The sequence below is a fragment of the Zonotrichia albicollis genome, chromosome 8, assembly GCF_047830755.1.
Source record: "Zonotrichia albicollis isolate bZonAlb1 chromosome 8, bZonAlb1.hap1, whole genome shotgun sequence".
NCBI lineage: Eukaryota > Metazoa > Chordata > Aves > Passeriformes > Passerellidae > Zonotrichia > Zonotrichia albicollis.
This window is the reverse complement of record NC_133826.1, coordinates 9,769,047-9,789,986: the sequence shown is the minus strand read 5'-3', so window position 1 is coordinate 9,789,986 and position 20,940 is coordinate 9,769,047. Positions and strand designations below refer to the sequence as shown.

Below are 20,940 nucleotides of genomic sequence, written 5' to 3'. Positions count from 1 at the left end.
TTCATTGCAAACACGTAACTGAAAAGCTTTTATAGATCACGATGAATCCTGTGATAGATGAACAGCAGCAGTTTGGGGCACAAAGACTCACAGAGCTGATAACTAGAAAATGCCAGACAGCCATGAACCATAGCTCTGACAGCCCAGAAGGACACCACCCCCTGCCTGTGTTCCTTCTTCTCAGGGTCATTCCTGGTCTGGGTCGAGTGAGATTAATAAGTATACAGTTAAATCAGATGAAATGTGTCTTAGAGAACCACACTAGACCAAATAATCTAATCTACACCTTTAGACTCTCTTCCTTTGCCTCTGATTGGAGATGTTCTCATGTTATCAACTGTAACCCCAAACCTTATTTACAAAAATATCCTGAAAGCCAGCCTAATCCAAGCCTAAGTAGTACCTGTCATGCTTCTTTCTGTAGTACAGCAGACAAAGCAAACTGGAAGACATGTACTTTCTTCTTAGCTTTAGAGCTGTTTTGAACTCTTTGCAGCTCAGACCTGCAGGGAAGTAAGTGCTCAAAAGCCCAGGTTCTGCTACAGACCTACTAAGAGTTTCCTAGCTGTTAAAATTCTTTGGCAAAATCAGTCAGCACATGTCATACATTGCTTGTATTAAAGATTTCTATTGCAAAAGCAAAACTTGGTGAGTGAGAGACTTGTTAATTGTCTTATGCTCTTTTCTAAAGAGTTCTCACTACAAATCTAGAAAAGCAAATCCTTGAAGATCTAGAGCAAGGGGAGAGCAAACAAAGACTTTGTAGCCTAGCAAAGAGCTTGCTGAGTAATCTGAAGACATGGGGATGAACTCTAAACCCTGCAGAGATTTGAGTCCTGTCCCAACACACAAAACAAAACAAACATGCCACAACTAAGCCAGTCTTCTCAGGTCTAAAGTCAGCATTATTCTGGTGGTTTATATTGGAGTGTTCTCTGCTCTGCCTTTTTACCTCCAAACCCACTCAGAGCTGATTCATTCTCTGCACAGCAAACTGCTCAGCTGCCTTGTTGGGGAGGCAGCTCAGAGCAGGCTGTGCTAGCTGGAGGGGCAGCAGCAGGACAGGCTTGTGCAGGCAGCCACCCCTGGGGCACACAGAGCTTTGTGCCTTTGCCCAGCTGAGTTCTGACCTTCCAACCAGACCATGCAGCCTCTGAGGTGGCCAGGTTTGGGATGGAGCATGGGCCACTTGTGTGGGCTTCACCTTTCCTGTGCAGCAAAGAGAACTGACAGAACCAGAAAACAACTGTTGCCAGCTCATGCATTTCTGCTTGAGCACAGCTGTTGCCTCTGATGGGGTTTAGTTTTAATGCCTCTTAGGCTAAGGCATGATTGTATTACTAATTAGCAAGGGACCAAGAACCAACCTAATCACCTGGGTTTAAACAGAAAGAACCACAGGTAAAATAAAACCAGAGTTTGAGACCCATCTGCCTCCTCTGACCTTCCCTCCTCCTCTCTCCAGACTCATGTTTTGAGGGGAAGGGGATCTGAGAAGCTGAAAAGTGACAATCCTAGAGCTGCTGTGCCCTGGGCAGGGCTACCTGTGCTCTGTGCCATTTCTCTGCCCACTCAGTTGTCCTTCATGTCTCAGGGTCTGGATTTTAGCTTTACACAGTGTATTAAACCATCAAGTCACACTGCAAGTCTGTGAATAAGGCTACAGAGGGTGTTCAGGGACAGAAACTGCCATGAGGAGCACTGGAGTGAACAAGGCAGTGTGTGGGTCTTGTAAGACAGATCATCCCATAAGGATTTCCCATGGATAACAGTCAGTCTGCTGTGCTTGCTACCACTTAAAACAGAATGAAAAAGGCATTCCACTGATCCAGGGAGCAGGAGTACACAGGCAAGCAAGGGAGGCAGAGCTGTAAATTTTCAGTAATGAAGATTATGAAATGATGCAGAACCTGGAAGATTTTACTAGCCAGTGTTCTTCTTATACCCAGGGGAGAACAGAAATGCCTACTGTCATTTCCTAGACACCTGTGAAGGAAACAGGAGGCTGCTCACCTGTGCAGTATTTATACTTAATTTTCTATAACTACATCAAATCAGTATCAATGTGGATTTGTCATGGGGGAAGGGGGACAGTTTTTCTAAGTGCACCTCCTGAGCCTCTGCCCATGACACTCATGTTCTTGCTACCTCTGCTTCACTGCATAGCAGAAGCAAGACAGGAATCTTATGTCCAATAATTCCTTTCCATCCTCCACAAAGAAAACAAAAATCATGCACTTACTGTCCATAAAACAGCCAAATTTTCAGTCCTACTGATAAGCAAAGTGATAAGCAAAGCTGGAAGACCATGACTGCAAGTATAAAAGTCTCCCAGCAGTTTCCCAAAATTTTTTGTGGTTTGGTTTGTTTTAATCTCCTAGAACTTTGTAATGCAATGATGGGCTTCAAAGTTCCCCACCCAAACACATTTGAATGAAGCCTTTTCCTCACTCTAATACCAAAGGGGTCATGTTTCCTCACAGACCTGAAAAAAATCAACCTTCATCCAGAGCACAACTTCAAAACAATGTCAGAAGATAAAGCACTTAAAAGCTCCCAGAAAAGGACCTTCTAATTGTGCTCCTGATAGAAACCTTGTGAACTAGATCCCCCATCAGTTAATCCTGCAACATTGGTAAGGTTTTATAAGAAATCATTAACTACTACGTGAAGGAAGCATACATAGGTTGATAATCTTGTACATTTTAAATACAAAGGGATCGATTTATTCATCTGCCTGACAGCCTGCACTGTCTTCCTTGGTTTGTTCCCACTTCCTGTCCAATAAGTGCACTTGAAAGACACACTGAGCACAGGTCTGCTTCACATGCCCCAGCAGCTGAACAATGGTTAGCCTCAGTTCCTCTGTAATATTTTTCCTATTCAATGACCCATCAGCCAAATAACCCCCTGAACCACAAAACCAGCTTGATCTTGATCGGACTCACAGCGGTCACAGCTGCAAGAAAACAAGTACATGTTTGTTCCTACTGTTCAGCTCCCTCTCTGTTTACAGGTAGACCAGATTCCCCACCCTCAGATCAAATAAAGAGCTAAGTTAGTTACCAGAGGTATCCTCCCAGTCATAAAACAGGTCTCCCTGTGATGAACTGCCCAGAATTAATATATCCCTGCAGCAGAAGCCTTTTGCTAGCTCTCTTTGAACTACAATGGAACATCTGTTGACAATCTCCCGCAGGGTAACTTCTCTCCTCCCCTGTTTTAATCCTCTCTCCCTTTCAGAAGTACACATCAGCTGCCTTAGGATGACTCTCACCAGCACTGGAGTGTTTCCTTTCACTGGTCTTTCTTGGGACCAGTAGGAAGAGGGATGATCAGTCAGCTCTGATCAGTGTTTTCTTCAAAATTTGCTGTTATGTCCAGACTCCTGAAGCTTTCAATACTGAATTATATGTTCTGCTTGGAACAAGACAAGATTCATGGGCTCTTGAACATGACTTTCAGCAGATTTGGACACTCATTTCATTCTGACTGAGAAGAGTTTTACTATGGACAACTGCATAATTAGCAAAATGTTCCTTTGCACTAGTACTGGCTATGCCTTCTGATCACACAGACAAATAAACACAGCTAATTGCTAATTGCTAATTGCTTCAATTTCCCTTCTGATAATCTTAAGGGCAGTATGAGAAATTTTGGCCACTTTTTCAAAAGGATCTCAATATTTTTAGGTGGAAGGAAATTGTGGACAAAACTATTTGTGGCTGTCTAGCAGAAAGGGAACTTGCTTTCAAAAAGGACTTTGAGAAGAACTGGGAAAAGAGTTTCCTTTATTTTACAGAGTCTAAGCTGGTGTCATTCATTCACCTCTTCCCTTCTCCTTCAACAGGCAGCAATTATAAAATTAAGTTATCTCAGAGGGAAATGAAATAAAAAAAAAAAATTCAAACCACATAAGGAAATTTCACAGAGCCCTTTTCTGCCACTGTGGCACTCTATTCTCATAAAACAAACCAGCAACCTCCCCCTTGTGAGCGTCATGGAATTTTCTGTTCAAATAACAACATTTCTCCACCTGTTTTGTGGCACACAAGAGGAGGCATTTTACCAGCACTTGTCAAGTCAGCTGCTCCATATTGGGTCGTGACAGGGTAAACCTATGGTCATTCTATATCTGTTCTGTTCCTGCTGTGCATAGTCTCCCTAAAAGGAACAATCCAAGCTCAGCTCCACATCCCAGAGCTTTACATAGCCAACAGTGTAAGCACAGCCCAACATAACACAAAGCTTACTGTATAGCTGGGAGAAAAAACCTAAACATTTGAAGGCATTAGTAGAGAAAATACACTAAATTCTCTCCATTTGTTCTGGTTGTTCTCATCAAGTGAGAGCTCAGAGGACAGGATCACACAACCCATCCAATGGGAGAGGGCTGAAGCAGAGGACTGCAGCCAGGAATCCTCTGACCTTGGAGGGACACCCCCACTGTAGCCAAGCACCACAGCATCTCTCTCTCTGCAAGCCAGCTGGCAGCTGCCAAAGCTGATTGACAAATCACAAATCAGGCCCTGCACCAGTGCCTGTCCCCTGCAGAGAAAGAGCAGAGCACACAGAAAGGGTGGAAGGGGCAGGTCTGAACAAGGGGGCTTGAGATGGCAAACAGCAGCTCAGGTCTCTGGCAGAGTGTGGGACAGGGCAGTCTGTGAATGACTCTCAGAATGGCTGTTTCCCTTTCTGGAGCTGCCCCCCTTGGATCAGCCCCACACCTCACAGCTTCCACTTGTGGAAAATCCAGGGCACAAACAAGTCAAGAAGAGTTTGCCCACCCAGGGAAGCCAAGATCCTTTTCCATGTTTTAGTTGCTCCCAACAGTAAAGAGTGCATCTTTTAGTTAACATTAAAGGTCATGCAGCTCCAGCCCAGGCAGGTCATTGCTGAGATCATCACTCCAGCTATTTCCAGCCACTTCTCCAGCACCAGCTCCAAACACAGCCTGGAGACACATGTACAATCTACACCAAAAGACCAAAGAATTATCCTTCCCCAGCCTTCTCACCCCATGTGCCAGACCTGAGCACAGCAGCAGTCTGTGTCTATCCCCTCCAGCACTGCTGCTCCAGTGTGCTCTGCAATTGTCTCAAACCCTATTAAAAACATCCTCACTTATCTCCCACTGAAACAGAAACACCAACCAGCATCCTCACAAGCCATGTAAACTCAAATAAAAAGAGGTGCCCGTGGTTCCAAGTGTCCTAGGCTAGCAAGCTGCTCCTGGGTGCCCCTGCCATGATAACTCCTGCAGGGCTCTGATGCTACCATGTACAAATACTTGCTACAATAACACAGCAACAGGCAATGAGCTGTTTATTATTACATGAGGGGGTTTGCTTGAACTTCTGATCAGTAAACTCTGTATCAGAGTCCCCACCTGGCATGTGCCTCAGAATAGATGTTAGAGAAAAGCTTAACCCTTTGATGGGACGTGCAGGCTCTTCAGGCACTGCCCTAACTGCAACCTGACATGTTACAACTGCACCTACAAAGCAGTTAATTGTAGCAGGTTTGCTAGTAAAGTCTGAATCAGCAGGATTAGTAAATTGGAAAAACAGCACACAGGGCAGTTTAATATGCCTTACAGCCTCCATTCACAAGAATCTTAAGCATCTTACTAAAGTAGGGCATGAATTTTTTTATTTTAAAGGAATATTAGCCCTTTGTTCCTGATTTTTTTTAATGCTAAGTGTTAATGCAAACACAAGAGGGTTTTATATCCTAAAAGCAAGGCATAAATCCAAAAGGATGAAGAGGCTGAGAGGCAAGCCTTCTTGAAGTGAGCAATTTTCACCTTCTCACTGGCTGTGTGTCAGCACCAAAACAAAAATGGAGCCACATTAAAAAATGGTATCTTGGCACTGTCAGAGGAAGTGATAAGTATCATAATTGGCCCTCACATGCAGCTTTTCATTATCCTGACACTACATGGGGAAGGAGGATGAAAGAACAGACAGGCATACACATGTTACCTCTGTCTTGGCATAGCAATGCTGCTCTCAGAACTCAGTTTTAAATCTGGCCCGAGTGCTAGGCCACTACTCCAAACTGTGCTGTCTTCCTGCCTTTAGGCACCTGATACTCAGCCCTACCAGTAAAACTGGGTCCAGGAGGAGCCTCTCATCTGTGTGACATCTGGAATGCCCTGAACAGCAGAGCTTTGTCATCCACAGCACAGCAGAAAACACTTCCAGGTTCTTAAGATGCTGAGGGTGCAGGATCCAGCCACACTTACCTGCAGGCACCTCCATCTCCATGACACTGGAAAGATCCTTGGAGCTGAAGTGTCTGGGGTAGGAACCTCAGCCAAAGATGGAGAGAACCACATTGCCTATCTCAGTAAGTTCTTGCTTCTCTCTAAAAGAAATGAAAAAAACCCAGAAGATTAGGCCAAAACTTCAAGGATAGACTTGCTGAGTCTAAGCATCCTTTGCCTACCTTTTGTGACACCTAGAGAAACTGCAGTTATTCCAATTTAATAGCATTTTCTTATTCTTACATGGCTACAAGCAGTAACACAAGGTAGAAGAAAACAGGTTCCATGACTGGCAGGAGAACATATTGATAAAAATATTCAGCCATTGGAATTCACCTGTCTGTGGCACCAATAACTCCAGCCAGCTCCACATTGTTCAGGTTTAAACCACGAGGAATCAGCCACCTCATTTCTGCTCTGAGCCACGGCCACAATGCCAAACCCTTCCCATAGAGGGGTCAGTTTGTGCTGGAAAGGGACAACATGACACGTGACCTTACCACGAGATCTCTAAACCAGAGGCTGGAAAACCATATCCCAGACTGTTAGTAACGTTGGAGTAAGTGTGAAACCATTCCTGTAATCTCTTCTTTCCCTGCAGGTGCCATGGATGTTACTTCCTTCCAGAAGAGACTTTACACTTATCTTTCAGATCAGAGACTGTAGATCTGACTGAAGGATAACACTGTCCGTCCCTGACACTTGGCAATGCCTGCTGGAGCAGTTACTGGGGGTGAGGATGGGGTGGCACTACTTTGGTGGGGTTTCCATGAGCTGTGCCTCATGCAGCAGAAGGCAGCTCTGCTGAGCCATTCAGTTGTGTTTTCAGAGGTGAATGGGCTGGCAGCAGAACCTCTGCCTCCCCACCTAGCCCTGACCACATTGTTCTCTCAAATGTGCCAGCACAATTTTTTCCTGCAGCAGCACTGTGAAGCACACCACTTCAGGGGAAAAAAAAAAAAAAAACAACAAAAAAGCCCAAACAATGACGCACTTGTTAGAACCAGCTCGGCTCCCTGATCAGATTTACAGCACACCAACAACTGCTGTGGCAGAAATTTGGGAGGCAATGTGCTGTGAGGCCAGGGCAGGAAAATGCAGAGAGATTGGAACATTTTAAGCTGATGCTGACAGCACAGACAACGTCTCATGAAATCAGAGCTTAACAGGTGGGAGGGTGACATAATAAGGGAGGGCATTAGGCTTTTATAGAAAGAAATAGGGAATCAATATTTAATTACTGGAGAACTGCAATGAAGTTGCATTATTGAAACCATCTCACCAAGCTCATACAATATTTTTTATCAAAGAAAACCTAATAATGAATCTACATTAACTTCCAGACTCAGTGTTCACCAATACTTCCCTACTAATAAAAATAGACATTTATATGCTTGTGGTGAAGAGCTAGAAAGATCAGAAAAACTGACAAGGAATTAAGATGTCCTTTGACTCCATTTCAGTTACTAAATTGTCCTGACTGTTCAAACAATTTGTGTGAGTCTCTCTCTCTCTCATTAGGTTCCTACCTAATGCAGAGCAATTGTTCCTTGCCAGGGTCAGGAAAAGGTTTCAAGAGCTGTGGATGGAAAGCAGAAGGAAAATCCCTTCTGTTACAATCAGTACAACATTGTGTCTTTGTCATTTACTATTGTGGAGAACAATGAGATCTAATGATCCTTTTTGTATGAATGCTTCATGATAACACCAAATCACACTGTATGCCACAGCATAGCAGCATTAGCCTGAGGGGGATGAATGAAAATGTTGTGGTTTTTCCTAATAATAGAACAAACCACAAAGCCATACCTGGGACACAGACACCTCACAGACACATAGCTGCCTTCCCCCAGGGAAGTGAGCCATATTCTCTGGATGCTGTTTTGCTGTAGCACAAAGCTGTCAGGGGGCAGAGAATGGAAGCAGTGACATGAACTCTCAGCCAGACCTGTGACAGTTCAGACATCTGGCAGCTGTCTGAGGGCAGCTGGGGTTGGACAGTGGGGACAATGAAACAGAGCCAAAAAGATCCAAGGATCTTCAACAAGGAAGCTGAGATGTCACTCATTTCTCTCCAGGGAGCAGGGCAGAGCCTTGGTGGGGGGGGGGGGGGGAGAGCAAGGGCCAAGCTAGCAGAGGTTTGAGGCACAAACAAAGCCAGTTCCCACCAGCTGGGGAGAAAGGAATGTGAGGGATGGGGAAACTGGGAAGGGATTAGAGCTCAGGCATTTCAAATGAGCACCTCGTCTTAAACTCACCAATTATTTCAGTCATTGCAGCAAAGTGCAAGTAAAGTATTGTCCAAACAGCAACAAGAAGACTGCCCTGACAGAGGGCCTGGGTAGTGGACAGCAACACTCCTGGTTAAACAAGGCAGATGATGAGGTGGCTCAGGGAATAGCTCCGAGGACAGCTGTGAAGGGACAGCAGGTACCATCCTCCAGCCCACGTGGAACAAGCAGATGATGCCAACCCTCAGGATACAAACATCTCAGTAAGAGGCTGCCTTTAGGATCACAGAATATCCAGTGCTGGGAGGGACCTGTAGGCACCCAGCTTGTGGTTACTGGGAGTGGGGCTGCAGCTCAGCCTCATCCCCGGTGGGTACAGCTGTGCAGGACAGGTGACCAGCACTGAAGGCAATGAGATATGGAGGGCTGAGGTTACTGACCAGTCACAGGGGGTACAGAGGGCACACAGGTGTAAGGCATACAAAATGAGGGGTATAAAAGGCTGGACTGAAGGGCAATAAATGGCAGGATGTAAGAAGCCTCTAATGGGGTGTGGTGTTGTATGGTGACATTCTGTGTATTGTGGCCATCTTGACTGTGGCATATGCTGTGACAGGGACCCACAAGGATTGTCAAGCCCAACTCCTGGCTCTGCACAGGACAACCCCAAAAGTCACCTGTGCAATTGAGAGCACGGTCCAAATGACCTCTGGCAGGCCCAGTGCTGTCAGCCCTTCCCTTCATGAGCTGCCTCAGAAGGACTGAACGCCCTTCCTGCATTTAGCTTAAGATCAGCTCCAGGAGAGGGAACATACTGAAGTCAAACCTGCCTCAAGCCTTGTTAGTTCAGGATTGAAAAGGAAGAGCCCACTCACAGAGCTGGCAAATCTGTCACCTTCTGCATCAGTAAAGCCGGAGCCACACCTGGAAATGAGCTGTGCTTCACAGGACAACAGCAGGATGAGAGATCAGTCCCCAGCATCTCTGAGTTTGCCAATCCAGCAATTTGCACAGCACAAGCTGTCCTGCAGAGCTCGGAGCAGCCGCCAGCCAGCAGCACCCTCCTGTGACACATTCCTGCAGCTCCCAGGCAGCTGCTCCGCCTGACAGCGGGAGCTGCGCTGGCTCCTGCAGTGTGCGTGCTCCTGGGCACCCCCAAATTCCCTCAAGGGGTGTCCCCTCCTCCTGGTGTGTACAAACTGTAAGATTGTGCTCTGTTAGGCTGGGCTTTGTGGTCCGTCACCTGAAATACAGAGGAGAACCACTTCCAAGTGTTTTCCAGAGGCAGCCTCTGATCCAGCACAGTATTAAGCCCTTCAGAAAAATCTCAGAACAACTGAGAAGAAGAAGGGAGTTGGATATATAACATGCCAACATAGGCAAAACCCTCTTATTTCCAGCATCTAAGATGCAAAGCATTTCTGCCTTATATCCAGCTCTTTCTCTTTCTTGAGCAGGGAGATGGAGCAATCCTGTGCCAGGCTACACTCAGCTTCTTGTTTCTACAGCAGGACTTCAGAAACCTAGACAAGAAGTGATCTGTGTAAGAGGCTCTTGCAGCTATCAGTGCTTTAGTTCCACTGCCTTTGTTTTCATTGCTTCATAGCTTATGGATCTGCTCCTGCTGGAGCTCTTTCTCTTGTTTTAGTCAATTCACAGACTGAGATATTCAATGATATGGCAGATGGGTTGAAACAGATTTTGTAAAAGGATTACTTACATTTTAGTCCAAGAAATAACATAGTTGGTGGTCTGGTGCAACTTCACAAGCTGGAAATACAGGGAGATCTGGAAACAACAAACTGTAATTCTAAACATGACTGACAGGATCCATCTGCCCTCCCAGTAGAAGGCATGGATATAATAAGGAGGAACTCTTGGGGTACTAGAAGATATAAGGAAACTCCACAAAGCAGTAAATTTGAATATCTGCGGTAGTTCTGTCCCCAAGACCTTGGACATTTGGCATCCTGCACTTCATAAAACCCAGGACTACAGGCTGGAGAGCATTGCACTAGTACTATAAAGCTTGTGATAAGCAGCTATAAAGATTAGGGTAAGGAGATCCAAATCTGAGGCTCAGTCTCCAGTGTGGCAAGTAGTAGGGAATACAGAATCTGCAAAGAACGTGTACTTTCAGAAGGGAGAAAGGATTGCCAGCACAGAGGCCTCACTGTTTCAGCGAGCAGCACCCTCCCACAGGCACAGATAGGGCTTTCCCACAGAGTGTGAGGCCAGGAAAAGAGGCCTAATCCCTGGCGGGGCACAAGGCGGTAACAGCGAGGGGACCCGGCCGGACTGCGCTGGCTGAGCATGCTGGGACACGGAGTCCCCTCCGGGGCAGCCGGCGCGGAGGGGAGGACACCGCGCACTACAACTCCCGCAGTTCTTTGCGCGCCGCGCCGTCTCCTAGGAGACGCGGGGATGCGCGCCGGGGGTCCCTCCGGGCCGGAACTACCGCTCCCGTGATGCCCCGCGCGGCGCCGCCGCCGCCATGGAGCGGCGCGTGGCGGAGCAGCTCCGCAGCGCGCTGGGCCCGCTCGGCCTGGAGGCGCACGCCTTAAAGGTAATGACGTCAGCGTGACGTCACAGATACGACGTCACTGCCCGCGAGCTGCGGGAGCTGAGGGAGCGCGGGGCGCGGAGCGGGACCCGGGGCCGCGCAGGGGCCGGGGGGCGCCGGGGGTCGGTGCCCCAGGGAGCTCGGGGCGCCCCTCGGCCGAGCGGGGCCGGGCTCGCCCCCGCGGAGCCGCTGCGGCCGGCGCGGATCGATGCGCAGCGCGGGGTCCGGCCGGCCCGCCCGGCAGCGCGGGGCAAGGTGACCGCAGCGGCAGCGGCTGCTCCGGCCCTCGGTGCGGGCCCCTGACCCGCGGGGTCGGGGTTACGCAATGACACATCTGCCCCGGCAGGCGGCAAAGTCCTCCGGGCAAGGTTATATTTTAACTGAGCATGGGAGCACCTGTCTGTGGAAGTGCTGACCACCTCATGGCTCGTCTGACCTCTGTTCTGCCCCTGGCCCTTGCAACCTCTGCCACTGTGCCCTGTGCGGCTGTAAGTGCAGGGGCTCCTTCCTTACCTGTCCCGGGACAATCAGCGGTAAATCAATCTGCAACATCGAATACAAATCAATCTGCAATAAACGTGCCCTTCCCTCGGGGAGTGTTGTATCTGTCACCTGAAATATTTTTATTTCCTGCTGTGATCTTGTTTGCATAAAAACTATGAGGCAATGAGGTGGTGAGAGAAGTAATGAGATAAGTGCCTCCAGAATTTGGAAAACTCAGTGCTGCTTGCCTAAAACACATCAGCAAGATTCAGGGCAGAACCCAGATAAAGACTGTAGCTACGAGATGGGAAACCTTTTGGCCCTCTAGTCCTCTCCAGATTTCATTCTGCCACAGCCAACCCTCATGCACTGACTGATGTTTACTGGGAAACCAGCAAAGCTTAGATTCACAGCTCTCTAATTCTTTGTAACATTTCAATTCAGCACCTTCAAAGCCCCAAAACTGATTAAACTTAGGGGTTCATACCAGAATGTAAACTTTATAGTGAATCTAGTTTTTGTTCTGAGTTTCCTTATGGGCAGTCTGGCTGCCATTGCCAGCTGCAGAGTCACCACGAGAGTAATTTCACTGATTATTTAGAATAACCAGTACTTTTCATTTTCAAACTTGCTGTTCCATTGCTCAGCATCTCTCTGACTGTTAGACCTGGCCTTGTGGCACCCCAGGAGGGAGGGAATTGTCATAACGTATGAAAAGACTGATGTTACTGTGCAGGGCATTAGGAGTGGAGTGCAGGGGGTTTGGGCCACTTCCTCCTGCATTTGGCAGTTGCAGGTCTGAGCCCTGTCCTGGTCGTGCTTCCTGCTGCCCTGGCTTGATCTCTCATTTCTGGACTGTGTCCAACCCTGGAATCAAATATCCAAATGTGGCTGTGTCATAATCCATGTGCTGCTGGTAACAAACGTTTTTAGGGGGGGCTTAGCACTGCCAAGAGCTTCACATCCTTCATTCCACCCAAGTGTTTCCTGCAGAAGAAGTAAAACATTCAACTTGTCACACAAAACAGAACCACCAGTTTCTTTCTGGCCCAAGATAAGAGAAAAAAACCCAACCTGTAAGAGCTTTATCTGAACCAATCTGATTTGCATTGGCAAGACTGATTGCTCATACTTCCCTCTAGGTTTCTAAGCAGAGCTGGATAAAGGGCAGACTGGAGCTGAATGCTGTGTGTGATTCTTATCTCACAGCTCACAGCACAGCTTCCCCAAACTGTGAATCCTGGAGTGCAAAACAACTTGGTTTGAAAGGAAGGCCCTGGGCAGGTTGCCCAGCTGGGTTGCAAATGAAGGGGGCTGCAGTTATTTCCACATTTTTACATTCCTGCATGTCCACTAGAGCGGTGTCTGTGTTCTAATGGAAATTTGTGTTTCTTTGCCAAGGTTGGGTGGTACAATGCTGTTCTGCAGCCAGCCTTCCACCTCCCCTACCCAGATGACACGCTGGCCTTCGTGGTCCTCAGCACGCCGTCCATGTTCGACAAGGCCCTTAAGCCTTTTGTGAGCAAAGAACGGTTAAAAATAATCAGGGATCCTGTGGATCAGTGTGTTTCCCATCATTTATCACGTGTGAAGGAGGTAAGAAGCTGAAATCCCCATTCCATGTAGTGCTGTGGCACATAACCAGGTGGGTTGAGCAGCAGACAAAGCCCTGCAGGCTCCTGCCCTGCTCTTTGGGAGGGTGAAGCATTATTCATGAAGGAGGGAGCATCAGCAGGCTTTGGGTGCTTTACTTGCATATTTTGCCTCTGTATTACATCTCACAGCTGTGAGGGAGCACTGCAGGCACAGGCTGAATGCCCACAGCCTCCAACCTGCTGACAGAATTCAGCAGTAGGATGTGGGAGTCTGCAGGCTTCACATGTGCCTGATTTGCTGCCATCCAGCAGTTCTGGAGTGGCAAGGCTTTTTCCATGAGCCTGGGCTGATGTTTTCGTATTTTCTCAGAAATTCCCTGACCAGAGGGTGGATATCATGTTTGATTACGAGCTGCTGCCGAGCCGAAAGCCCAAGTTCCTGGCACAGACAGCTGCCCACGTTGCTGGAGCTGCATATTACTACCAAAGGAAGGATGTGAAGCTTGATCCTTGGGGAAAAAAGGTGAGGCAGAAACACAGTCTGGGAAGAACCATTGAACTGCAAACATTGAACTGTACAGTGATTGTTTGCTCACTAGTCACTAGTTCATCTTGCAGGAAGCTACAAAGTCCAGAGCACATATAGGTTCATAAAATGTTTCAGGTGGGAATTGGAAGCTTCCAAGATTCTTCAGGGTAGTAGGGAGATGTCATGGAGAGAAATATCTTGATCTGTTAAACCTACTTAGATAGAAGAATAAATGGCAGTGTAAAAGAAAACCTGTTGCTTAGAGCATTACAAACTGGGGGGAAATGCTCTGTGGTTAATTTCTGTAATAGATTTGCAGAAAGGAACCTCTCCCCACATTCCAGGGAAGTGTGTGTGAGCACAGGAAAGTGGGACTGAAATGCAGTGCTTCGAGCCACACGTTCAGGAAAGTTTTCCCTTCTGCTCTGTACAGCTCTCCAAGAGAAGGTTGGGAGAGAGAGAAGCATCTGATGGATACTTTGAACTCTTAGCCTTGATTACACACAAAGTAAGGCAGCCTGGATTTTTTTTTTTTTTTTGTTCCAGAAGATCTTTGGCGTTTGTATCCATCCCAAGTACGGTGGCTGGTTTGCTATCCGGGCTCTGCTGGTCTTCCCAGCTATCCAGGTGCCGTTCCTGGAGCAGCCCCCGCCTGTGGACTGTGTGAGCTCCGAGGAGAAGAGGATTGAGCTGCTGGAGCAGTTCAATTTCCACTGGCAGGACTGGCACTACAGGGACATCATTGAAGTGAAGGAAAGGTACTCGGAGGAGCAGAAAACCTACTTTGCCACTCCTCCAGCCGAGAGATTCCGGCTGCTGGGGCTCTCACAGGAAGCGCAGAGAATCACATTTCACTGAGAAAGCGGCTCCGGGAGGGCAGAGGGCAGCAAAGGGCAACTCATGAGCGCGGCTTTTCCCGGTGCCGAGGGGGAGGAGGAGGAGGAAGGTTATGCTGGTACAGACATGGCAAATCCGAGCAGCCTCAATGCAAACATTGCAATCAAAGCTTCCCTGAGAGAGGAGCACTGCCCTGCCCTCTGTGCTGCTGCTGATCTGAGGTGGAGCCCAGTAAGCTGCCATTAGCCTTTGGTTGGGAATAGTTTAGACATCCTGGCAAATTTAAATCCATGCTGCTTGGAGTATTTTAGACACCCTGGCAACTCCAAAATCCATGCTGCTTATTAGAAAAATCACTTTTGTTCTCAATAATTTTCTTTCTGAATGTTCTCTTTTTATTCTTTGTCGGTGTGAAAAAAAAAAAAATCAGTCATTGTACAACTTAGTTGGATTTTGTCTAAACTTGGGGCAGGTACTTTTTTAGATGTTGCCAGCATTTTATTATCCTGTGTCATGATCCTCTCTAGGGAGTACATGTCCAGTCTTTACAGTCTTGCCTAGGTCACATTTAAGCATTTATCCATTCATAGAGCTGACTGGAATATTTGGAAAGATGCTGAGTAATGTCCATATGATTGGAGGTTTTATTCACATTAAGATAACTGACTGAAAAAGACAATTCTCGTGGCCTTTTCTAAGGTAGACCACATTTGTGTTAAAAGTATTTTTCAGTGCCAGCACACAGCACATCCCCCACAGTTACTGTCACAGTTTCCTGGTGTGCTTTCTTTGTGGGAAAGATTGTAAACCTGCACACATGTAAAAGCCATGGCACAAGGCCTTGTCACATGCATAGGCAAACAAGCACAGAAGAAAGGGAAATATTAATGACATTTATGTTACTTATATTGCTGGATTAAACATGTTCAGACAGAAGCAACATTTTTTCCATTACTTTGTCCTGTTACATTTGTTCAGAGGCTACAATGCACCTGGAAATCAGGAATTAATTTCTCTTTGAGCAATTTGAGGCTCAGATCTCGTTAAAGCAATATAATACATTAAAATAATATTTTGTGGGAGTTGTTTTACTAGACTGCAGTGCAGTGCTGCAAATGGACAGGCACTTTTTTCCTTTTGAGGGTACTAACATGATGAAGAAATACTTACTTTGCAGAACTGAGCCCTTTCTTTTTATCTTGGGATTCTTCGAAGCTTTGGAGACTCCACCAGGACGGTTGCCCTCACCATTGTTCACTGCTTGATACAGTTGCTCACAGTCAGTACACTAACTCATTGTAATCCAAATTCAGGATAACAAGTTTGCTGCCCTGTAAACAGAGTCGTGAGCGTGTGATCACTGGGTTTGTTCACTGCATTTGCTGTTACAAAAAAGTCTTTGTTGCTTTCCATGCTTTGTTCATCTCTGACTAAGGCAGACACCTGACATAGAATGTGATAGAGGTATTGTGATGTTTAATTTAAGGTAAAGAATGAAATTTGTTTAAAATCTGTTCTTTTGTTACAGAATTTCTCCTTTTTCAAATTTGTTTGATGTATCAGAACTTTGAAAATGAACTGTAATTTACCAGGGCCTTGAGGTAATGGCTCATACTCGTAACAAAGACAAAATACTGATTCACTTAGAAGGATAAATATAGATTTGAATCAAATCTATCTTTTTATATTACAATAGAAAGTAAATTATTTTGATTTTTGGTATTGATTTCTTACAAATATTTAATATTTTGTCTTAATTTATTAAACAGATTACCGTGGTCAATGCATTTCAATTTCTGTAATTTATTTATCTTCAAATGGTATTTTGATTACTAAATATACAAAGTTCTAAGTAAATCTCAGTACTGAGTATTTTTATTTAAACAATGCAGTTCTTAACTTGTGGAGAACTCAAGATGTTCAAGAGAGAATCAATAATGGTTTTTTTAATATCCTGAAAAGAGTGAGCTACCTAAGACACACACAGTCCAGTATCTGCAAACTAAGGGAAAAAATGGTTATCTTAGCAGAAGGTGGTAAACTCTTATCACAGGCCCACTGGGATATGAAAAATAAAACCTGCATCACATTATGAGTAAGTCCAATAAAGGTTTATTTTCCCAGGTCACTTCAGCAAAAGCATTATAACAGCAAGCACCATGATAGTGCACTTCTCATTTCTTCCTCTGTTCTTAACAGTGACAAAAGTTCCAGATGTCCAGTGAGACGTAACTGAGGGACTTTCCCTCAGTAGCACTAAAGTGAGGCCTGTAGGTACTGGAATTTTTACTGGTTACAACCTCTTAGTGAACAGTGATCCGTGTTCCTTGTGCTTCTGGGAATACACAGTTGTGTCAGGCAGAACAGAGTGCAAATATTTAGCAATATCCATTCCTACTACAGTGATTTTGGGGTGACTTGGACTGGGCATTACTTTCTCTCAGGCAGCTCACTGAGATCCACGGCTGCACAGTGAGATACACAGTGAGCAGATTTCTCCCCTTGCTGGTTGCAGTATAATGGCCTTTGTCTTATAAAACTGAAGTTTGAGAACCTGTTTGAGTTACCTCATCTCTTGGGACAAGACCAGACATGGTGAGGAATGGATCAGCCCTGGATCCTGAGGCATTGTGAAGGCATTCTTAGTTTCAGCCCTTGCAAATGTCAAACAAGTAATTGCAAATACGTGGATAGATTTACTAGTTCAAGCATCACACTTTACATTTTCAAGCAAGTTGTTCTCTAAATCCTAATTTTTAAACATTTATTAAAGACTCTTCCTCAGTATAACCTGTAGGGTGAGTATTCAAGAGCTGAACAGGAAAAATAAAAGAAATTAAAAGCTATTTGAATTTAAATTCAGTTTTAGCAACAAGGTATTCGGTACATTTCAAGCTAATAAAATATTTTATGGAGAATTAACAAATTTGTAATAATTTCATGCATTTACCATTCTTATTGTCCTTATGCTTTTCCCTATTTTTTATTTTTCTAAAAATAACTGAGATTTTAATAACAAAGATTTGACAGACAATACCAATTAAATACAAAGCACAGTGTAACCTGGTTACCAACAACCATCAGGGTTGTTGCTCAAAAAACACCTCCAAAAACACTGCTGGTGGGTTTTGGTATCAGTTTGAATCAGTTACATCTCAGTGGTACAATAATAAACACTAAAGTTACTTTGCAGCATGAAGAAGAGCGTGGCAAACTTAATTCCTGATACTGACTTTTTCTTTCTCCCATAAAAAGAGTGGCTTGTAACAATGCTGTTTTCCTCTGAACTATGGAAAACTAAAGATGCTTTGCTTTATAAATGTGTGCTGGTGTGTCAATCAAAAATAGACAACCTTAGGAGAGCAGGGAACTCTTCTAGTTTGTTGTTTTGATGGGGGTTTTAAAGTCTGGTTTGGGTTGGGTTTTTTGCCATGTTTTTGATTTGGGTATTTTTTTAAGGGTTAGATTGCCCTCCTCTGGATCAGAAGCATAATTTTACTCATTCAGTATAACATTCATGGTCTTTTATTAATTTGTGACCAAATGCACCTGGAAATCAGGAATTAATTTCTCTTTGAGCAATTTAAGGCTCATTTGGTGTAACTACTATTTGACATGGGTTATATTTCTGAAAATGCACATTGACTAGAATTGAAATTGAATCAAAAACCCCTAAGTTAAGAATAGAGGCAGCTACTGCTCAGTGCCAGTGTGGTTATCAGCACTCTTTGTTAAGCCTCATGCAAAAAGTGTGTTTAATAAATTAGCTTTGAATCCTGCCTTCAGCAGCAGCAGCTCAAAACTCTTCCTCTGAGGGAAGTGGTTTTGCTGCTCACTGCAGTGGAGAAACAGCTGCACCTCTGCAAGCTGAACTTTCAGAGATTCATCTACCAAAATAGACAAATGTATTCATGAGAGGGGTTTTGCTGTTACACTGGCTTCCTGTGCTGTCATATATCCTGTGACAGATCATCCATCATGTTTCCTTCAGAAAACAGAACAGGGCACTTCCCTTCTAGGTTTTCAAGGAGGAAACAGAGCACCAAGGAACACAAATAAGCTTTTATTTTCCCTCTGTGACTGAAAAAGATGTTCACATTCCTTAGGAAATATGGTGGGAAACTTGAAAGAATTGAATATTTTATCACAAAATGAGCAGTAAGATATTTACTGGAATGATTAAAATCTCAGTAATATACCAAGATCTGCAAAATGTGATTATATATGCATATAAATATTTGAAATGGCTACTATCATTCATTAATATGACATCTATAATTCTCATGTTATCTTTGTTGATGTTTATACATAACTCAGTGAGAAAGCAAATTTACTTTTACTAACTGCATGTTTTCTTTTCCCCCAAACACCTTGAAAGTTCTGAAGATCAGACACATTTACACTAAGTTGCTTGGAGTTTTTTTCCTCATGTAGAACAAAGCATGGGACAGGAAAATTCCTTTAAGTGCATTACAGAAGGAGTAGAGGGATTTCCCTTTTTTTCCTAAATTTATGCAGAATCATAATTCTTTCTGTGAATGCATAAACCCTCTTATTCCTTTTAAAGGAATTAGTCTTAGGTTTTAATTTCATGTCATTAACCTTTTTTCCAATATTGTTCAAACTAATCTTCCTGAATCATTCACTGTTGCTTCAGTCTTCCAATAGGTAAAAAACTGCCCTATTGTTGTGAAAAGTGAATTTGATTAAATGCATCAATTTTAGTCTATGATGTTTTATCATGTGTAGATTGAAGGCTTTTTTCCTTCCTAGACAAAGGATATTGGTTTTACTCATCAGTGCAGATACTTCAAAAATCTGTTGCTGTGGAATATGGAACATAAACCTACTGGACTTGGTGTCAGAGGACAGTGCAACCTTAATAACTTCACATTTATTTAGTCACATGTCTGTACTCAAACAGAAACATTCTAAATTCAGACACGTGTCCCCATAACATGTACAGTGATTCAAGTTTCAGGTGAAAGAGCCAAATTTCACATTGAAGCAAACCTTTCATCACTAGGTGTGGTGAGAATTGCTTCCCACAGGCTCAGCTCTTGTTCAGGAACACTGCAAACAACTCACAGCCTGTTCTCCTGCAGCCACCCAGGGCTGTGCAGCACAGGGCCATTGGTAATGCAGAGTTTTTTGACTCTAAAGGCAAACTCCTGTTTTTTCTTTCCAAGGATTAAAAATAGATCTACTATATTCATGAGCAAAAACAATTTCTTTCATTTCTTTGTTCAGTGTTCTTTTTGTATGTACCATTAAATTCTATTAAAAAAAAAAAGACACTAACACTTTCTGAATTAATTGTCTAAGCATGGTGCATTCCACTACTCTGCACTTCCCTCATTTCACCCTTTGCAAATTAGAACCAAGACATTTCTGGTTTAAGTCCTCTGTCAATCTAGAAATATGCATCAGGATGAACATTTGCAGACTGTCATGTAATATAATACTGAACACCAGAGCCACTGAAAATTTCAGACTATTAATACAATAAACCTGAGTATTTTAGCATAATCTTTACATAACTGTTATTTTGATGTGTAAATTACTAAAAGCTGCTTTCATGGAGCTTTTGCAAACAGACTTTCCTAACCAAAGGGCATCATTTCACAATACCTGTGAGATATAAAGTGCTTGCTTTTGTTCTTTGAACTTTATTGATTTGCTGGACAATCCAATAACATATTCAACAAAGGCCTGATAAAAAGGATGGAATACTTGTTAAGAAAATAGTACTTTTAAACATTAGTAGCTTTTTATACTGTTTTTCAAACCTACTGAGAAGCTTGCTTTGTAACAAAGTGATAATTCTTTAAACATTGAGAGGCAATTTCTTTCTTCTAAGCATCTAAATATAAACATGCAGTTGTTAATTTTGAAATTACTAACTCAGAAGTACAAAATCTAGTAAAGGTTAGATTCTGTATGTTTACTATCGAACATCACACCCTATTTATGCCAAGATATAATATACAGAATTTATGTCTGATGCACATCTTTGTATTATACATTCCAAAAACTCAAGTTGCTCCTACACAAACACATTTGAAAACTTAATTACAAATATCTGTCACAAACATGAGGGAATATATTTTTTTTAATTCTAGATAATTTGAGAGCACAATGTATGTGAATTGGGTTTGTGTGGCAAAGTTTGGTAGCAGAGGCAGGGGGTGACAGGGGTGAGAAGCTCCTCCAAGCTTCCAAGGGAGCCAACAGCAGCCATCTGTGGGATAACAGGGCTAAGAAGGGGGATAATTGTGCAACAACCTGCAGCTGCAGAGAGAGGGAGAATGTGAGGAACAGCTGTGCAGGCACCAGGTCAGTGGCAAAGGAGGAGGAGGTGCTCCAGAGCAGATTCCCCTGCAGCCTCGTTATTTCTCATTATCCTACTCTAATTTGATTGGTAGTAAAATTAA

At 44.2% G+C, this 20,940-nt stretch overlaps 1 protein-coding gene across 3 annotated transcripts; it reads left to right on the top strand.

Moving 5' to 3' along the window:
* The first annotated feature begins 10,917 nt into the window (after window positions 1-10,917).
* On the top strand, window positions 10,918-16,299 carry MMACHC (metabolism of cobalamin associated C). Of its 3 annotated transcripts, none has more exons than XM_026790388.2 (4): window positions 10,918-11,065; window positions 12,947-13,141; window positions 13,511-13,663; window positions 14,219-16,299. In XM_026790388.2, exons 1-4 carry the CDS (start codon window positions 10,994-10,996, stop codon window positions 14,525-14,527), a joined length of 729 nt encoding a protein of 242 aa, XP_026646189.2. In that variant the 5' UTR covers window positions 10,918-10,993; the 3' UTR covers window positions 14,528-16,299. The 3 variants fall into 3 exon arrangements, with proteins under 3 accessions (XP_026646189.2, XP_005482269.2, XP_074401987.1); XM_005482212.4 differs by having other exon boundaries at window positions 14,216-16,299; XM_074545886.1 differs by having other exon boundaries at window positions 14,103-14,476.
* Window positions 16,300-20,940: the final 4,641 nt, after the last annotated feature.